This window comes from Lasioglossum baleicum, chromosome 2, assembly GCF_051020765.1.
Source record: "Lasioglossum baleicum chromosome 2, iyLasBale1, whole genome shotgun sequence".
Taxonomy (NCBI): Eukaryota; Metazoa; Arthropoda; class Insecta; order Hymenoptera; family Halictidae; genus Lasioglossum; species Lasioglossum baleicum.
Genome location: NC_134930.1, coordinates 2273308 through 2294453, shown reverse-complemented (window position 1 = coordinate 2294453; position 21146 = coordinate 2273308). Strand labels below are relative to the sequence as shown.

The window sequence follows — 21146 nt, the reverse complement described above, 5'->3', positions numbered from 1 at the left end:
CCTTCGGTATTTTCGTTGCGCGCCGGCTCGACCTTCGTCGTGCGAGGACGAACGCTTCCCGTTCCGTCCTCGATAATTCGCTCGCATTCCTCTCGGAATGCTTTGAGATTGTTCGGGAATATTTCGGGAGAGTTTTCCTCTGTAAATTGCGTGCGGAAGAGTGTCTTCCGAGGAGTCGCGTTCGTGAGAGTAATTCAATTCGGTATCTTCGCGTTTCTCGAATCCTGTGTCTCCTGTCGAAACGCGTGTTCTGTCCGTCGGCGTCGATCGCGTAATCGATAACGTACGCGTCGGGGCGATTCACGTGCGGAAGTCATCGCGGCAGTCTCGCAGTTCGCCGGTCATCTGCGCCTCGCGTTTCCGAAGTTCGTTGCGAACGAAACGACGATAATTGTCAGCGGTATCGTTGCGAGCGAAATCGGTAGGACAACCGCGCAGCGAACGGCCATCTTTTCGCTATCTTGTATGAAGAGCGCGGGCTCTCGGGTCGCGGCCACGTGGCCGCTGATTTTGTAAATCAACGACTGCTACAATAAATAGCTCGAGACCATATCGTAGTCGAATTATTCGATTCCCTGTGAGATCCGTCCTGCCGAGAGGGCTGTCCTAGTCACCCCGTGTTCGAACCATCTGGCCTAGTCGCGACGTCATTTTCGATCCGCGTATCTCGAAGATTCGGCTCTCGACCTCGGCGTCTCCGAGCTCGAGCAGAGTTTTGCGTTTCGTGTGGCATCCTAGCGGTGCCTGGCGCCCGAACCTTTAGCTTTCGTGAGGAAATCGTCGAATCTTCGAGTCTCGTATTGTCTCGGGCGGACCGCGTGCACTCGGCTTGCACGCGGCCTGGTCTCAGCGCCTGCAAGGCCCGAAGGTAACCGGCTTCCGCGGGTCTAACAGCTCGCCGGAAAAAGGTTAACGTGACAATACATCAGTGTTTTCGCAAACGTGCCACATTCACATAACTTGAAGTAAGTAGTTAGCGTTGTAGTTGTCCAGTGGAAAAAGTCGTCAAAACTTTTGAAGGAATGGACTTTTTCGTATGCTGATTTCTCATAAACGTCTGGTTCAAACCCCAGCTTTCTTCGTTTAACCGTTCTCGATTTATGCCGTCACAAACAGACAGACAAACACGGTTTTAGCTTTCTATGTTTAGTCGTCCTCAATTGATCCTTTTACAAACATACAGACAGACACGATCTTATGAAAGTAATAGTTTGAAAGGTTGATATACATGTCATAAAATTTAATTAAAGCCTTAACCTACTGCAATGCTTCTTGATACACGACATTCTTGACGGTCCTATTGGAAGTGCAAATGAATAGGTGAGAAGGGCTGCTAACTCGAGAACAGGCGACGTAAAATTGTCCGTGAGAGAAACAATCCGACCTAAGATCTATCCCGGCAATCTGCAACGTCTGTCCCTGAGCTTTATTAATGGTCATTGCGAAGCATAACGCTAATCGGAAACTGAATTCTTTTAAATTGAAAGGGGAAGTTGGTTGGGATGATTGGGATCCTAGGAATAAAGACCATTTCACCCTTGCCACTATCTGTCAGGATCATAGCATGAATGACATGGCGGTGAAGGGCCTTAATTAACAATCTCGTGCCGGTACAAAGCTTGGGGGGGGGGTTCAAGTTCCTCATCAACATTACAGGGACACCAATTTTAACTTTAAGAATATAAGCGGGAAGCCCGGGAACAGCTATTGACTCTAGGAACTCTGTAGGGTATTGAACAGACTCATCTGCAGTTACTGTACTCTTCAAAGACCTGTAGTGCATTTCTTCAGCTTCAAACATCGAGCACTGCCGAGTTGATCGAGGTGGCCTGATCATTTGTTAGTGTTAGGATGGCTCTGTTACAGAGCCACTGCTCAGACTGATTAGATATGTTAGCAGCATCAGGGTACACTCGGGAGATCAGGTCTTCAATTGTTGACACAACATTACAGAGCTGGGGTGACAGTGTCACATTGTCATCGCTGCCGATAGTGCCATCTCCTATTCTGAGTAGGAGAGAAGAGAAGCTGGCACTCTCCTCGCTGCCGCCAAGTTGAACTCTCATGTTGGTGGTGAGAGTTACTTTTTCGATGGCAGGCCAAAGGGTGGACTGTTTCAAACATGCATTAACTTCGTCGGCGCGGGTACCTCGGTAAACGACTGGCAAGATTTGTCGGAAATCTCCAGAAAACAAAGTGGTGATACTTCCCATGACAGTATTCGTAGATCTAATGTCCCTAATAGTGCGGTCCACAGCCTCGATTGCCTTCTTATTGGCCATGGTACACTCGTCCCAGACAATTAGATGGCAGTCTTGAATCACTTTAGCCAGGTCACTGTTTCTGGAGATATTACAGATTGGGGTCTCGCTCCTATCTAAGTCTATAGGGATTTTAAAAGTCGAGTGGGCTGTCCGACCTCCAGGAAGTAGAGTAGCTGCAATCCCAGAGGATGCTACAGCTAACGCTATCTTTCCTGAACTCCTAACTTTAGCCAGGAGGACACGAATCAAAAATGATTTCCCGGTACCTCCTGGAGCATCCAGGAAAATTATTTTGCCGCGAGAATTATCTACACTATCACAAACAAAATTGAATATTGTTTTCTGGTCGACAGTGAGTTGGTTTTCACGGGTCAGGTCACTTGCCAGTTCTACAGGGTCGTGGTTGGCCTCTCTATAGTATTGAAGGTTTGGTTCGATACTTAAATTTTGAGGAGATGGCATGGAGTAATGAGAGAGAGGCTGGCCTCCATTGGATTGGACAGCCTCTTCTAACAGTGCTAAGCCCCTATCATAGCACTGTTCCTCAACATCATGGGAAGACGTGTCTATAGACCTCCTTCGCCAGTCCCTAAACACATCCTCACAGAGACTTCTTTTAAATTGGTGCCAGAGTTCAAGAGGGTCTGAGGGACTACAGAAAATTAAAATGATGGCAAACAGTTCTCTCAGCTTTCTGGGGCTATCAGAGACTGCTGCCTCTGTCAGAGTTTGATGCCATTGCTCATCATCCTCTAACAGGCCTAGACTTCGACAGGCAGCCTGATAGGTTGGCTGGACCACGCCATTAATTGTCTTTAGGCTGGCGAATGAAGTGGGGCCTCGGATATTGTACAATAGCATCCTAAGGTGGATACACTCTGTGTTATTGGGGTGGATGGTGAAAACTCGCCCAATAACATGCTCTTTCTTTACTCCTGGATGTCCTTCCACGGGTGTGCCCTGCTTTCTACGACAGAACTCTCCTCTTTGTCGGTTGAAAGTGTAGTACGAAGGAACTTCCTCGTACAGGAGTGTACTGGCAAAGGCGTCCTTTGTACACAACTTAAAGAAGGCCAGCAATGTGGTGTTTTTAGGGTTTTCCAGCCTTTCCTGAAGGTTTTCAGGCTGGAAGTAAACCCTCTGGCCATTCTCCAAGTGAATATCCAAGCGGATCACTGGAGGAAATCTCTCGTGGATGTGAAATGAGAGAATACGCCACACAGCCTCGGAGGTGCTAATGTATCTTCCGCTCTGATAAGTCGTGATCTCGTCCCTATTGTTCCTAACACCAAAGGTAGCCTGGTCACTACCTTTGTTCACATATTTGCAAATGTATTTTATGGACTGGACGCTGCTACAAAACTCTACATTAATATGGGCTTTTAAAGTTCTCGAAAGGACAGGGGAATAGGGAACTACCCAGGAATTGTCTACGATAATATCACGGCCACCGTACCTAAGTGTCGCAGTAAACCCGCCCTGAGCGGGAGACCTTCGCTTGTAGGTAGGATAGCCATCATCTCCAGTGATGGTTTCCCTCACGAATGCTCTGTGGTACTTCTTGCTACACCGACCTTCTCTCATACACGGTGACAGCAAGTTGAGAAAACCACAGGGCCCATGAACCATGTGGTTTTTAACAACACTGTAGAGTTCTGGGTCCTGTGCAGGGTCGGGAAACTCAGCTCGGATCACGTCATCGATCTGAGCTGGCCTGATCTTTTCTCTCAGCCAGAGAAGAATGTGGGCATGGGGGAGGCCTCTCTTCTGCCACTCAACCGAGTACATGTAGCAGGAAGCAGCTCCAAATAACTGATTTTTTGTTAGTAAATTAATCAGGACTTTGAGTTTCAGGTTAAAGACCCGAGATACTACATCATGTCGATCTTGGGGGCCTTGACCTGGCAGAAGTTCCCTTACTATTTCACCCCACCGTGGATTGGTAGTAAAAGTAATAAATAGATCAGGTCTCCCGTATTTGCGCACGTAGCAGAAGGCGTCCTGGGTACGTTGGTGCATGTACCTAGGGCCTCCTGTGAAGGTAGAAGGCAAGATTACCAACTGGCCCATATTTTGCGGGTCCTCATCCGTGCCCAAGGCATCTCGGAGGTGAATATAACTTTCCATCCTCAGTCTTGTCTGATTAGTTCTAAGATACGTCAGTCGCTCGGTCTCTATCTTGGCATACATATCTACCCAAAACTGATTAGTGAGTTGCCTATAATAGATTAGGGGATTAAACTCATTTTGACGGATCATCATCCTATACGCATAAAATTGGAGGGCCGATGTTTTCTTGCGGTCGTTTTCCTCGCCAGTGGTGGGGTCAACTTGGAAAATCAAGAAGTTGTAGCCGTCCTCCCCTCTGGCAAACATAAGAGGGTACTGGAGAGCGTCATAGGAGCGGTGGGTCTCTGATATTCTCCTCAGCTCACCACCCCTGCCACTGATGATAATATCACGACAGCTACACTCCTGGTTGACCAGCAACACCGCTACCTCGTTAGTAGTGGGTTCGTTATACCGACCCGTGTGTTCCCCCCGAGGACGTCTATCAGCTTGAATAACTAATTGCAAATCCGGAATTGCTTCGGCAGGGAGGGTATCAACGGCGGACTTAAAACTCTGAACATAAGAATTGCTGTTGTGTAGCATTTCTTGAAGTTCCCTGAGCAAGGCAATGTTCATATTGGTAAAATTACCTGCTCGTTGCTCAGCCTGAGAGAGATAATCTGCAATGAAGTACAATTGCAGAAATTTCGGTTGAATTTCATTTTCGGAAGGCAAGAGGGAGCCGATTAAATGATAAACTTGCCCTTGGACTTTAAAAGTAGGCATGAAGTTACCCTCGGATATAACATTTGCTCCAAATGAGGTCATTTGAAATGCAGAGTTATATGAATGTACTTTTTTGAAGAAATGACGCGATTCAGGCCTATCACCGGTCAATAAAGAATTAAGTGGCTCTGGAGGCGACTGAATTAGGGGCAATCTGACCTTGCCAGAACTACAACACATTCCAACAGTCTCTCCCTTCCACTTCAAAGCATTGCAAAAGACACACACGCGTTCCATTCGTCCAATATCAGACTCCACGTGATAATTAATTAATGGATTATATTGAAATCCACCCATGTCTTTTCTTATCCACGGCAGCAGAGCAAGTCCCTCCGGTTGTTGTCCAGCGCCCAATAGACCAGATTGGAGTCCTTCATTTGGTCTTCTTTCTTGCACCAACACTGCCTCATCACTTCTTCGAGTCGTATGTCTGAGGCGGTCTAACTCCAGACGAACTTCCCTTTGTGTAGAACTTTCTCTACTCCGTGAAGCCGAATGCCGCGCTCTATCAGAGGTGAAACGTAGCTCACGCTCAGCCTCCGATTCAGTAGCTCGCGATCTTGAAAGTCGAGCTCTATTAGAAGCTAAGCGTTCGTTACGTTGAGTTTCTGATTCTCGGAACCTGAGAGTAGATCAGAGATGGGCAAAAATGTATCTAAAATTTTCAAATAAAAGATAAATGAAAGTTATCTTTTATCTGTAGTTATTTTCCTGAAATACATATTCGACACAGTGTATCTGTAAGATACTCTCCAAAAAATTTCATTTGACATCTGTAGGTTATCTGAGCTCGAAGTAACTGCGTATGCGTATTCAACGCCTCTAGCGGCGAGAAGTTATTCAAGAGGCACTATCCGTAAGATACAGCGTGAGAATTTTCAGTGTATCTTTCACAGTTATTTGAGAGTCGAAGCAGCGCCACCGTGTATCTTGCGGTTGTATCCGTCAGATTTTGGCTATTGGAAATGTATCTGTGAGATTTCAATGGGACGATTTCATCTTAACCTTCAGATGTATTTGAAGCTCGACGTAGCAAGATACTTTATTCAATTTTTTTATTCGTGACGAGTATTTCTCAGAGATGAAATCACATGTATCTTTAATCGTAATTTGTATTTGATTTCAAATACATCTTGATGCGACGTTGCCAAATCGTAACACTAAATGTACAAATGATCGGTTTAAAAACTGTGGAGCTCATAGAACAAGGGGAGCTTGTAGGCTCCTAAAATTTCTTATTTTTGAAGGTTAAACGTTACCACGGTTATGTACGAAATATTGTAAAAGTTGTGAAGTATTGTCAATATTTAATTTTGTACCTCACACCATATAGATGCATTTAACTAAATACATACAAGTCATAAGTAAGGGAAGGAATTGGTAAAAGAAAGAAATAATATGTTATTAATAAAGTAATTCAGTTTATATTTGTCAGTAATTTTTAAAACAATTTTTGCTCGTTAAATAACACGATAATTGTAGATTCTATTATAATTTTTGCAGGGTGTATAAATTATCTCTATTTATTTTTATTAATAATTTTTATTCGTTTGAATACATAAATTTTACATTTGTGCATAAATTTATACAATTTATACTAAATTATTAATAATTTAATAAATAACGCAAGGAGTTGTTAAAAGAAAGGAATAATATGTTATTAATGATATGTTTTTATTATAATTTGTGCTGGGTGTATAAATCATTTCTACTTATTTGTGTTAATAATTTGAAACTGTTTTGTTTTTTTCCATGGTCCTCCGCTAATGTAAGTCACATCTGTATGGAAATACTATTTTCTTTCTGATGAACTGATGTTTTGGATATCTTCGCTGCATCTAAAAATTAGAATTTCTTGGTGAAAAGCATTGTCCAATAAACGGGAAGATTTTTAGCATGAATATATTAGGTTGGAGGGAAAGCTATGTCGTATTTTAAATAAACAGGTAATTTTGCTTGTAAATCAAAACACATGTTAACTAGCGAGTCATGGGAAAACAGGAATTGACAGGTTATCTGAGAAATGACAACATATTGTAACAAATAATGAAAATTATATAATTGAATAATATTAAACATGTATTTTTATAAATTGAATCAAATGTTTTCTTTAACGCTAAACCTACCGAGCCTCAAAAGTAACTGGTACACACATGTTCCCTTATAAAAATGATAAGATTGATTTTATTTAGACTTTGTATGGCTCCTATTGTAAAATGTGCACTACTACAGATATCTATACAATTGTTTCTTATGAAATCAGTATTATTATCTTTCTAATTGTAAAATAAAAAATCTGGAACTGGTCATCTTGACCGCTGTTGGTAGGATTAGTGTTAAAGTTAAAATACGCTAGAATTTTCTCTCCAACCTAATAATATTTTTTAATTTTCCTTTTGTCAGTAATGTTTCAATGTCTGAGAAAATAAATATAAAATAAAAACTTACCTGAAATGACAGTGACAAGTTTCACCAACACAATACCAAGTCATCGGAAATCAGGAATTGACAGGTTACCTGAAAATGTCAACATATTGTTACAAATAATGGAAATTATATATCATATCAATAAAATAAAAACTTACCTGTGACAGTGACAAATTTCACCAACACAATCGCGTGACAGGTGGCTGAAGTTACCGAATCACTTACACACGCTTTTTATTAATTGGAATACTCTATTACAAACACGTGCACAAGCATGTGCTAAACTAACTTCACTACACGTAAACTGACGTAAACCCACGGCGATGCAACGCGACGGTCGCTCACCTGTCGCGTAAGCTTATTTGTACGGTCCCCGATATATACATAAATTAATATATTGTTATAAATATATATATATATATATATATATATACATATATATATATATGTACAAAATAAAAAAATATAAATATTTATATATATTTTTTTAATAAAAATTTATTTGTTTAAACAATTGCTTAAATAATAAACAGTTATTTGTTTAAACATCTGTTTAAATAATAAAATGTATTTGTTTAAACAATCGTCCAAATAATGAAAATCTATTTGTTTGAACATGTGTTTAAATAATAAAAATTTGTTTGATTAAACAATCGTTTAAATAATACAAATGTACTTGTTTAAACAATCGTCCAAATAATGAGACTCTATTTGTTTAAACATGTGTTTAAATAATAAAAATTTGTTTGATTAAACAATCGTTTAAATAATACAAATGTACTTGTTTAAACAATCGTCCAAATAATGAAACTCTATTTGTTTAAACATGTGTTTAAATAATAAAAATTGTTTGTTTAACCAATCGTTTAAATAATACAAATGTATTTGTTTAAACAATTGTTATAGTCCTTATTAGAGTATCCGAATATGGAATAATAATGAAAGTCACTGTAAATGTAAATACGTTCCTCGTATTACATTACATATGTATTACGACGTGGCAACGTCGCATCAAGATCTCAGTGTATTTGAAATCAAATAAAGATATCAAATAAAGATACATGTGATTTTCATCTCTTCCAGTTACTCGTCACAAATACAAGCGTCAAATAAATCGTCTGGCTAAATCGAGCTTCAAATAACGAATACAAGATGACGGATAAATCTCGCGCGACATCTGGGGATTCAAATAATCCATATGATTACGAATCTATTTCTTCAAATAAAATCTGACGGATAACTCTGCAAGCAAGTTAACGACAGATACAACCGTAAGATACATCGTGGCGCTGTATTCGACTCTCAAATACAAGTCGAAGATAACCAGAAAATCGTCGGAGAGACAGATGAATAAACTCTCCAAACCGCAGCGCTCGACAGATGAAGTTACAGATACATTGTGGCGCTGCAATCGACTTCGAATACAAGGCGAAAGATACAGGTTATTTGTATCTAGAACGTATTTGAATAATTTTGTATTTAGATACTGCCCATCTCTGGAGTAGATTGTATTTCTCTCGTATCTCTCCGGCGTTGTTGACGTTCGAGATCGGTCTCGTTTTCTCGAACACACCTGGACTTTAGCGGCATTGTGCGATCTCCTTCCAAGATTCGGTCGCTTGCGAGATGGCATGCGTTCGTTACGTTGAGTTTCTGATTCTCGGAACCTGAGAGTAGATTGTATTTCTCTCGTATCTCTCCGGCGTTGTTGACGTTCGAGATCGGTCTCGTTTTCTCGAACACACCTGACTTTAGCGGCATTGTGCGATCTCCTTCCAAGATTCGGTCGCTTGCGAGATGGCATAGTGCAAACGATTAAAGATAAAAACGGATAAAAGATGTAATAAAGAAATAAAAAAGAGATAAAAAAGAGGTAAAGAAGGGGTAGAATGAGTAGAAAGGGAAACAAGGGTAGAAAAGGGTTAAAAAGGGTAATAAGGGTAAAAGAAGTAAAAGGGGCAAAAAGGGGTAAGAAATAAAAATTAAATATTGAATGCAGTTGAACACAGTCAATAAGCAAAGCGGTATTCCAAAAAGGCAGACTTTTCTTCACGAAATGCGCAGAAGAAAATTTGTTTTTAATCTTCCAAGCTACCCATATTAATACCACCCAATGCAACACTTTGCTTGCGAGAAACTCGGCCATCTGGTGGTGGCCGCGGTAGCTGGCGCCGCGTGGTCTCTCTCTCTCTCTCTCTCTCTCTCTCTCTCTCTCTGGAAGGTTTTAGAGCAAACCGCATTCGAAAAAGTCCATTCGATCAAAAGTTATAAGCAGAAATGTGCCGAAAAGATAATAAAATCGTGTCTGTCTGTATGTTTGTAACGGCATCACTTGAGAACGGCTCAACGTAGAAAGCTGGGGTTTGGACCGTTAAACGCGGCTTTGCCACGGGAAGGTTGAAGAGCAAAGAGCATTCGAAAAAGTCCATTCGATCAAAAGTTATAAGCAGAAATGTGCCGAAAAGAGAGCGAAAAAGTTGACTTTTTTCACTAATGACGTCACAACTTTTGAACCAATAGACTTTTTTGAATGCGGTTTGTTCCTAAACCTTCCCGAAGAAACGCCGCGTTTAACGGTCCAAACCCCAGCTTTCTACGTTGAGCCGTTCTCAAGTGTTGCCGTTACAAACATACAGACAGACACGATTTTATTATATATAGAGATAGAGATAGAGATAGAGATAGGAAAATAAGTGCGCATTCTTGCCTACGTCGCCGCATTCCTGCCAGGGATCTTCTCGTCAGCTCACAGCAATAGTAACGACGGATGCTGGTGGGGGACAGTGGGCGCTACGGTGGGGACAGTTTTGCCTCAATTGAGCCTGTCATAGACCACGGTGCCCGTGCCGTAGACTGGACTGGTCATGAGAGAGGGGGTTAATTCTTAATTCCTCTAAATACTTAATTCCTCTCGATTTTCTCAGTCTGGCGACACTGCATAGAAGAGAATAACGAGTGAGAAAGAAAGAGAAACAGCGATCGAGCGATCCACGCGCTCTATCTGGCTGATCATTAATATATTAGCACTATTTGAAAGTTTGAAGGTATACATAGTAATTTAGGTCGTTGGATTCGTTTTGATATCAGCTACAATATTATGAAGTCAAAAATACATATTGGCTTTTAAAAATTCGAGGTGACTAACTATTTATGGATTAAAAATTTCTTTTTTAATTTTTTGGATTGTGAAATTTGTAAACTGCTGAATGTTGATTAAGTTTTGTTAAAAAACATTTTTTTTTGTTCAAGTTTTAAATGAACACAATAATCAATCATTTTTGAAGTTATGGATTTTATGAACGTAATTAAAAATTTTTTATTTAAGACTGTGCGGAAAACATAATACTAATTATAAAAAACAAAAATATAATTTTTATTGTATAAACAACAATAACAATTGACATTATATTATATTATATTGACAAATCGTTATATAGTCATCACTTTCTTCTTCAACATTTTTCAATATTAATTGTTCGACTGCATCATCAAAATGCCAGAGGTTCGGCCGTAATTCAGGCGACACATACTCTTTAAACAATAATAACTTGTGTACCGGGGCCGAAGGGGATGTGATTCTTGCATGATTTCATACAGCAAAGAACGCTGATAATAATGCACTTTGATACAATGGGGGACGATGAGGGACTCGAAAGATATCCTTTAACAAAGATTGAAAACTTTGAAGATTCTCTTTAGTTTATTGAACTTTGTTATCTCACTAAATTATAAATATTAAATCTTAGTACAAAAGATATAGTACTCTATATTAGTAAAGATTAGTACTCTAGATATAGACAAATACTATTCATTTTCAACAAAAATGGACACATAATATTAAATAGATTCTCCAGGATATCAATAAGAAAAGAGGTAATTTTTCCGGTGGCAAATAGGATTCATAAAATGTTGATTTTTAAATGCTTGTTCTAATTACAATTTTTAATAAATCTAATTAATTTCATCGTTTTCGAATGTCATGGACATTTACGAAGCAATATACAGGGTGTCCCAAAATTCGTGAAAATCCCGAAAGGGGGTGGTTCCTGAGACCATTCTAAGAAACATTTTCCTTTGCACCAATGTCAACTGCGGCTTAGTTTAGGAGTTATTAACGAAAAACACGGACCAATCAGAGCGCGCCCTGGCCCGACGCGCCACGCCGCGCCGGCAAGCGAGTGTCGGTGGTACGCCGCGACATCGCAACGAACAAGAGTTTCTCGATAATGTGAACCCTCTCCGATTTTGATGAGCTTTGGATATGTTGTCAAGACCATGATTCTGAACAACATTTCTCTTTAGACTTTTTGGCGATCGGCTTTAGTTTACGAGATAAGTAACTTGTAATTGTAAATCGATCGATGTACTATCTGAACTATCTCCTCTCCGATTTCGATGCGCTTTGGATACGTTGTCAAGACCATGATTTTGAACAACATTTCTCTTTAGACTTTTTGGCAATCGGCTTTAGTTTACGAGATAATCGTAAAAAAAGAGAAGAAGCAGAAACTGATTGAATTAAAAACTCACGTATTCAGCCGTAAATCCATTTGCTGCTTCGAAATGTGTGTCACTGGGTCACTCGGTGACGAACTGCACAGATGTCTTCAGGTACACGGCAGTACCGAAAGCCAAGGGACGTACGGCCAGGTCGACGAGCTGCACAGCCGGTGGTAGAAGGCCTAAGGGATGCGCGGTCAAGTCGACGATCCAGAATTTAACTTTCACTTTCGAATCGATAAATAATTCGTATGTTTATTTTACACAGATGCCTTGAAATTTTTCCACACTCACAATCACTGTTCACATTTGTCAACACATAGTTATGCACTAATAATAATTGCCATATCCCTTGTACTGCTGCACAAATCACAACAATCAGGTAATGCAATCACTAGACTGCGGATTTCATGCATTTGTAGCAAATATGAGTAGGTGCATTTTAATACAGTAGAGAGATTAAAATAATTTCAAAGCACCATAGTATTATTTTCAACTTCTTAAAATGATCACAGTAAGAATCAAATATCTGTCTGGCTCCCCTGTCCCTTGTAATAGCGGCAGCCAACATTCATTTTGCATAAAGATTCGCAGTCTAGTGATTAGTTTAAATATCACTATCAAAAACACAGCTAATAGCAACCGTTAGCTTTGAATTGACAAGTCTTTGGAGATGTTCTCTCTACCGCGGCTCGAACGACACTGATTTTCCTCAAGATTTTTCTAAAGAATTTAGGAAGGGCATTTAGAGTGTCGAAATTCGAAATGCACGCTGTAGCACGAGAACGACGGGACGGTTAGACGAAAAACAGAATGCGAGAAGGACCGCTGTAAGCTTTGTGGCAAACACATGTTTAGTTTTTCCTGCAGGTTGGTACGTAGAGTCGATGGGTAACTGTTCGAAAACGTCATCCGTCCTTTTACCCAGCAGGGGGTAAAAATGTCAGGTCAGCGTAGCATCCCTATTGTCCTATACCTTCCTTAAGAAACTTTCTAAAAGAAGGACAGACGACGTTTTCGAACGGTTACCCATCGACTCTGCGTACCAATCTACAGGAAAACCTAAACATGTGATTGCCATAAGTCTTAAAGCGGTGCTTCTCGTATCCTGTTTTTCGTCCAACCGTACCGTCGTTCTCGTGCTACAGCGTGCATTTCGAATTTCGACACTCTAAATGCCCTTCCTAAATTCTTTAGAAAAATCTTGCGGAAAATCAGTGTCGTTCGAGCCGCGGTAGAGAGAACATCTCCAAAGACTTGTAAATTCAAAGCTAACGGTTGCTATGTATTAGCTGTTTTTTTGACTGTGATATTTAAACTAATCACTAGACTGCGAGTCTTTATGCAAAATGAACGTTGGCTGCCGCTATTACAAGGGGCAGGAGCCAGACAGATATTTGATTCTTACTGTGATCATTTTAAGAATTTGAAAATAATACATTGGTGTTTTGAAATTATTTTAATCTCTCTACTGTATTAAAATGCACCTACTCATATTTGCTACAAATGCATGAAATCCGCAGTCTAGTGATTGCATTACCTGATTGTTGTGATTTGTGCAGCAGTACAAGGGATATGGCAATTATTATTAGTGCATAACTATGTGTTGACAAATGTGAACAGTGATTGTGAGTGTGGAAAAATTTCAAGGCATCTGTGTAAAATAAACATACGAATTATTTATCGATTCGAAAGTGAAAGTTAAATTCTGGATCGTCGACTTGACCGCGCATCCCTTAGGCCTTCTACCACCGGCTGTGCAGTTCGTCGACCTGGCCGTACGTCCCTTGGCTTTCGGTACTGCCGTGTACCTGAAGACATCTGTGCAGTTCGTCACCGAGTGACCCAGTGACACACATTTCGAAGCAGCAAATGGATCTACGGCTGAATACGTGAGTTTTTAATTCAATCAGTTTCTGCTTCTTCTCTTTTTTTACGATTATCTCGTAAACTAAAGCCGATCGCCAAAAAGTCTAAAGAGAAATGTTGTTCAGAATCATGGTCTGGACAACGTATCCAAAGCTCATCGAAATCGGAGAGGATTCACATTATCGAGAAACTCTTGTTCGTTGCGATGTCACGGCGTACCACCGACACTCGCTTGCCGGCGCGGCGCTGCGCGGCGGGCCAGGACGCGCTCTGATTGGTCCGTGTTTTTCGTTAATAACTCCTAAACAAAGCCGCAGTTGACATTGGTGCAAAGGAAAATGTCTCTTAGAATGGTCTCAGGGACCACCCCCTTTCGGGATTTTCACGAATTTTGGGACACCCTGTATATTCAATAAACATCGATTTGGGCAAGTTGCATTTTTACCAAATGGACAGCTAGATCGAGCGCGTGGACCAGTGTGCGACGGTCAGAAAAATTCAAAACTTATTGTATTGTTTAAATTACCATTGCGATGCTAACTTTTCTATTTTCACAATTTCCTTCGTATACAACCTTTCTTAAGATATTTGTTACATTTTTCTGATTAAAATGAGTCGTTTAATTACTTCCAACGGGGTGTAGCTCCGTTAATGTGCCAAATTCTAATCTAATTCCTTGAGAACATATTTTTGAGATGCTATATAGCATATGTTAAATATACTATGCTAAATAATAAATTAAGCTTCACATGTAGAATAAACATCTTGTTTGGTATCATTTTAATCGGAAAAATGTCACAAATATACTGGTAAAATTTCATTAAAAGTAAGTAAAAAATAAAAAAGTTTCAGTATTGCACTGGTATATTGTCTCACGGATACGCTATTTTTCGACGTCTGCCGTGTCGACGAGCCACAAAAAATACTGCCCTGTTACGATCTATGTCACAATACAGAACCGAGAATAGACATTCTATTGTCCGCCAATTTCTGATAAGGTTCGCAAGAAAGTATAATTATATTCATTGTTTTTCAGGTATAAACAGAGGATAGTGGAACTGAAAAAGCTCGTGAATGATAATCCGTACGATATGGTGGAGCATTTAGTATGGTGGACGGAGTACGTGATTCGTCATAAAGGTGCTCCTCGTCTTCGTTCAAATTTAGCTCATCAACCATGGTATCAGCGCTGCGATATGGACATTGTGATATTTCTGACGATCGTAGCCGTTTTAATCATTTCAAACATAAGTAGTATCATTGCGAAATTGGCTGTGCGCTCTTACAATCATTACCGAAGGATATCCACATTGAGGAAACATAAAACTAGTTAATTATAAAGTGATAGAGCACAAAGAGAGTTCGAACTTTCGATGTAAGAACTGCAGACCTGTATAAGAATATATTTATTGATTTTGATTATTATACGTTTTGTGTGGCGACCTGTACATATTGATCGACTTAGTGATTGCGGACAGTGTTACCAGTGTTGTTAAGAAGAAGCATGCACGATAAGCAGTACATTGTCAGATATTGCATGCCTTTACTAGCTTATACCCGCTCTAGCCTGGGCCTTCCTTACAATAAGGGCCTGAGTGCAGTGCTGCCAGATGAGGGGAATCACGCCGATATGAGGTACCCCCTCTCTGATGACCAGAGTAATATGTGACACGTTGCGCGTGTCGACGGGGATTGAGTGAGGCAAATGGGAGACACGTTGCGCGTGCGCGATGGGGACGCAACAATGGCATGACATTTCGCAGGTTTTAGGTTATTGCCGCGTAAAATTCACCCATTTACTTATTTCACATACTATGTAATTATTGATCCCTTTATGTCTATGTTGTGAGTTGTATTTCTTTAAAATATAACGTTACAAATAAAACATAATTTGTCAATTTATCGTGTAGAAGAAAAATGAGTGAATTTATTATCCCAGTCTCTTTTATGCAACTATTTTTGAGAAGCGTATGAGGATTAACACAGTGTTAAAATATATTATGATTTATTGATTTTACTGGAATGTAACTCATACATACAGATTTCAAGATTTTTTCAATTGTACATATAAAAGTAAGCATTCATACTTCGCTTCACGACTGAAACTCCCACATGTTACAATTCATTTTATTTATAATAAAGAATGTTTACAATGTCTATTTAGAACGAACCATATGATTTATTTCATTAAGTACGTATATGTACACGAGTACGATACGATACGCGGCAATAACCTAAAACCTGCGAAATGTCATGTCATCTCATCTGTCATCGTTGCGTCCCCATCGCGCACGCGCAACGTGTCTCCCATTTGCCCCACTCAATTCCAAAGCGATGGAATAGAATAGTGGAAGGGGAAAAGGAGGAGAGTACCTGGTTGCAATCTTACAACCATCTGGCAGCACTGCCTGAGTGCCACATGTACAAAATAGTATAGCGAGAGTCCCATCGTCGACCGATTTGTACGGACGATGGTAATTTCCCAAACTCAAGGTTGTCCCCGCTCGTAAATCTCAACCATTCTCTCTAGTCCCTTCTCTCTCCTTCCGTCCTCCTATTCTACCCCTGACCCGTCCTTGACGAAAACCAGACATCCTCACCAGCGACCATCCATTGCTTCTTTACTTATTTTCACTTTTCCTCCCCTACAACTCCCCCACAACTCGCCTACTCCAAACTCATCCTTCCTTCCTTTAATTCCTAAGGACTCTAGCGTCCAGTATTGGGAACTGGTACTGGAAAACTCGCGCATGCGCGGCAAATCCAGGAACGTATGTGCGTTCTACAGTCCGAAGCTTGTGGGGGAAGTTGAGGTGAACTGTTATTGCCGGGAAACCTCCCGGCCACAATTAGAATATATTTATATATTATATGTACATACACACATCAAATTTTAATATAAAATAAACATGTTAAACGTTCATATTTGAAAATCGAAAAAAAAGATTCTTCGAAGCTATGCGGGGCGACCTAGGTACCCGAATTTGTACTTCAGTGACGCTAGAATCGTCGCGCATGCGCGAGTTTTCCAGTACCAGTACCAGTTCCCAACAATCCCAACACTGCTAGCGACGCTAGCGTCAGAAGCCATCCGAGCTTGAAACCGTTCACATCGTCAGTAGAAAATAAAGACCAGTAACAAGTTCTAAAGTTGTACCTATTCATTTCGGGATCACGATAACATACACAACTAAATATGTTCTTTTACGTGCAGTTTGCAAATCTTTAAATCTTCTTGTATTTGCTTTTTGGTAGCAGTTTCATACACTTTTTCATTGTTTACGGGTTTTCATTGTCTTCACTCCTCAACACTTTTAAATTGCTTTCCGTGTAAAATGAACTTGACTATAGTCAAGGTAGTATTGTATATCTCTATAATGCTGTTAGAAAGCACTATTTGTTTCAGACGCATACACGCTTTGAAATGAATCTACTTTCTTAATGGAATGTTTGTTATACTTTTATAATAAATAAGTTTTTACATTGGATACAAGTGCATTGTCTTGTTGAAAGATAAAATTTTACATCTATGTGCGTGTTCCACGGTTGCTTCCTGGTGACATATATATGTTGTCACGTCGTTCCCTTTTCCGCGAACGGAAAAGAGATCGACAACGGGAAATTATGGTCACGCTCGGTCACGCGACACGCGGTGCTCCCGAGACAAACAATCACTCTTAGATTCGAATCGGTATGGTACTGGAGAAACCACATTTTCTTGAAATTCTACATGTTTAACGAATTTTCTCAACATTAAAAAACGTTCGTACAATAATCTCCCTATTTTCCCCATGTTCTGCAAGGTTTCAGCTATAATGTAAAAATAATTCCATCGCTCTACCTCATTTCTACCGAAAGTTCTTTGATTTTGAATCGAGTTTGGTCCAAAGTTCCCACTGTGCAGCGCGCGGCCGTCACTACACACAACATGGCGGCGCTAACCTGTAAAACACTGGAAATCGCTTAACTTTAAACATTTATCATTTTTTAACCATTTATCCTCCAGGATCGGAACTTGGATTTCTCGCATCTTCTCGTCCCAATCTACTGAATAACATAGGAAAAAGGCAGAAATTTATAGGAGCAAGGCAAACATTTCTGGTTATGCAAGTAAAAGATCACCCCGAAATATTCATGAAGTATTCATCCATTGTAATCAAGATACTAATATTTTCATTCTGACATTCATTTTGACAAATATCAATATCAGCTGCCGATACCAAGAACTTTACTGTTCAATACGCTTCGATTCGTCCGTATAAGTATTTCCTTACCGAATTAATTAAAATTCATGAACCTCCTGAGAAACCAGATTCCAAATACCTGAGAAATCGATTGCAGAATATTTTGGAAAAGTACAGCAGGTTTGAAACCTTGGAGGTTAATGTGACCTTTTTTTTAAAGAGTGAGGGGGAAAATGACTTTACGCACACCCCAGAAGGGGGTAGTGTGGGACTCGGGCCGCGGATGTTCGGCGTACCCATACCCACTAAAAACCTAACCTCACCCGGGACGGTTAATGAACTGCCCCTCTACTTCCAACTCTTGTACCCGGAAATGCTAGCAAGGACCCGTGTCAACAATTCACTTGCCTGCATTTTGTTTCCCGCATTCGGCCACTCATGTTCTTGGCTATTGGAGGTTAATGTAACCTGGTTCGCGGCAGGTTGTGACGATGAATTATTATTCAGCATTACAGCCTTGATCTGAGAAAACGGAAACCATAGTATCTACGAAAAACAAATCTCCTCTCCACTGCCGGGCATATTCCGCGAGGGGCCTAGAAACTCCAGCTGCCTTGGTCGCCAAGCAGTGTAAAGGACTGGTTAGTTTGCTCCGTCTCCGGCGCGCGGACATTTTGGACCCTTTAGTTTGGTGTCCGGTGGGCTGGTCGTAATTCGTGAGGCTCGCACAAAGGCCAAGCGCTGGGGATCGTGTCTAACCCCAGGGGTTCGCGGACAAACCCCAGGGGTTCCCTGAATCTTTTATTCCTCTCTACACCTCAGGAGATGACTATGCTAGAGCCGGTCCGGTCTCCGGAGAAATTCCAAGCTCTCCGAAATTTTTCTGGCTGCCGGTCCGGCGTGGCATAGGCAGAATATAACATGCTGTATTTATTTAAAAAGCTATTAACTAGAACTTGTCAGAGTTTGTCGTGTCAATAGGTGGCGAATACGTTGTTAAGGAATTTAAACGTTATAACAAAGAGTTTGATTTTTTTGAAAAGTTAGTACAATTATTAATTGATTACATGACGTGGAAAAAGATTTGTGAAAAATGCAATTGGTCGGAATTGCAGAGGAAATACTAACAGTTGTATTTCGCAATTTTTTTGGGGTGGCCCTTTATTGAAAATTTGAAGAGCACGTTGTGTGGATCTATTCCTGGCCAGCATTTCTCTTGCAAATTATTAGAAAAATATGAAAGAGGAAAAAGTAGTACATACTGTTTTTTATACGTAACGCAACGACATATGTAATTTTTTTGTGTTTATGATATTTTGTTAGATGTAAATCCGTATATTGTACAGCGACCCTCAAAGTCATGCAAGCTCGGAAACGAAAGAAGCATTTTGAATATTTAATACGAATGTGTTTGCAAGTATTTCAAAATGCTTCTTTCGTTTCTGACCTTGCATGACCTTGAGGGTCACTGCACAGTATACGAATGAATTCGACTAGACACGCGCTCTCATGTGACATAAGAAATAATAAAGCATTCTATTTAAAAAAATTGAAGGTCACCTTCGTATCTAACAAAATATCATAAACACAAAAAAAATAACATATGTCGTTGCGTTGTGCGTATAAAAAACAGTATGTACTACTTTTTCCTCTTTCATGTTTTTCTAATAATTTGCAAGAAAAACGCTGGCCAGGAATAGTGTGAAACACCCTGTAGATCCACACAACGTGCTCTTCAAATTTTCAATAAAGGGCCACCCCAAAAAAATTGCGAAATACAACTGTTAGTACTTCCTTTGCAATTCCGACCAATTGCAATTTTCTACAAATCTTTTTCACGTCATGTTGTCAATTAATTGTACTAACTTTAAAAAAAAATTAAACTCGCGGGGACCAATGTTAAACAAGCCATCGCTCAGTGGGGTGTTTGGCCCAGTGTTTTGAACTAGTCAGAACAAAAACAAATCAGCGAGCAACACAACACGCCTTTTCGAGCAACGTTGCAATCTATTGGTGTGATTTTTGAGCTGGTACATTGTAATTTAGAATGTGGAAGTCCCTTCCAACACGTGTTGGCCACGTGTTTTCCTTCGTGCTTTTGTCGGACGGTGGTCATAAAGTAATTTATGCTCGTCAACGAAACTTATTTTTACGCTACCCTCATTTATACCTGTCTTTACCTGTAATAAAATGTATGGACTTAAGGTAACGGACGAACAGGAGAACACCTTCTATGTGCAGCTGTTTGTAGTTATTGGGGTGTTTCACATTCCATGTGTACCGTATGAAATTTTTAAACGGTGCGTACAAGGTCAATCAAGTTGCAAAGTATCGTAGTGTAAAATGAACAATTTACTTACTACTTTCCTGTGCATACTCCCCTCTACGTGTATTCTCGAAGACTACATACAATGACTCCCACTAATATTTGGACACTCCAAAAAAGACGATAACTTTTCAAATATGGGACTATACGATTTGAGCTTTTTTAGAAAGCCAGATCAATTAGTTTACTACAGGACGCGAAAGGAAATTTTTTCTTTTTTACGTGGGCCTATATTGAAAATTTAAAACATACGTTTTGTAGATCTGTGTCAATCCTGAAAATTCCGTCAAAATCGGTCGATGTTGCAATAAGCTGCAAACGTTCAAAGATGTTGAAAATTTCAATTTTTCACGAATTTTAACCGATTTCGATGAAACTTTCACAATTGACACAGACCTACAAAACGTACTTTTTAAATTTTCAATATAGGCCCACATAAAAAATTGTAAAATGCAACTTTTAGTATTTTTTCTACAATTCCGATCAATTGTAATTTTTTTAAAAATTTCTTTTCCCATCCTGTAGTAAACTAATTGCTCTAGCTTCACAAAAAAGTTAAAATCGTGTAGTAGAATATTTAAAAAGTCATCGTCTTTTTTTGAGCGTCCGAATATTAGTGAGAGTCGCTCTCTCTGTATGTAGCATTTTTACATTTATTTTCCTCCGGAGAAGTCGGGGCGTTTACAAATTATTTTACAGTCAACACATGTTGCCCGAGAAAGTGCCGACTTCCAACTC

General features: G+C 40.0%; 1 protein-coding gene and 1 long non-coding RNA gene across 2 annotated transcripts; both read right to left on the bottom strand.

Moving 5' to 3' along the window:
- Positions 1-1793: 1793 nt before the first annotated feature.
- Positions 1794-4454, bottom strand: LOC143220138 (uncharacterized). Its single transcript, XM_076445872.1, has one exon. The coding sequence runs from the start codon at positions 4452-4454 to the stop codon at positions 1794-1796; it is 2661 nt and encodes an 886-aa protein (XP_076301987.1).
- Positions 4455-4858: 404 nt separating this feature from the next.
- On the bottom strand, positions 4859-7935 carry LOC143217922 (uncharacterized). The gene is made up of 3 exons (XR_013010935.1): positions 7688-7935; positions 7551-7619; positions 4859-6940 (listed from the first exon to the last, which is right to left on the bottom strand). It is a non-coding gene; the product is annotated as an uncharacterized LOC143217922 (long non-coding RNA).
- Between the last annotated feature and the right edge of the window lie 13211 nt (positions 7936-21146).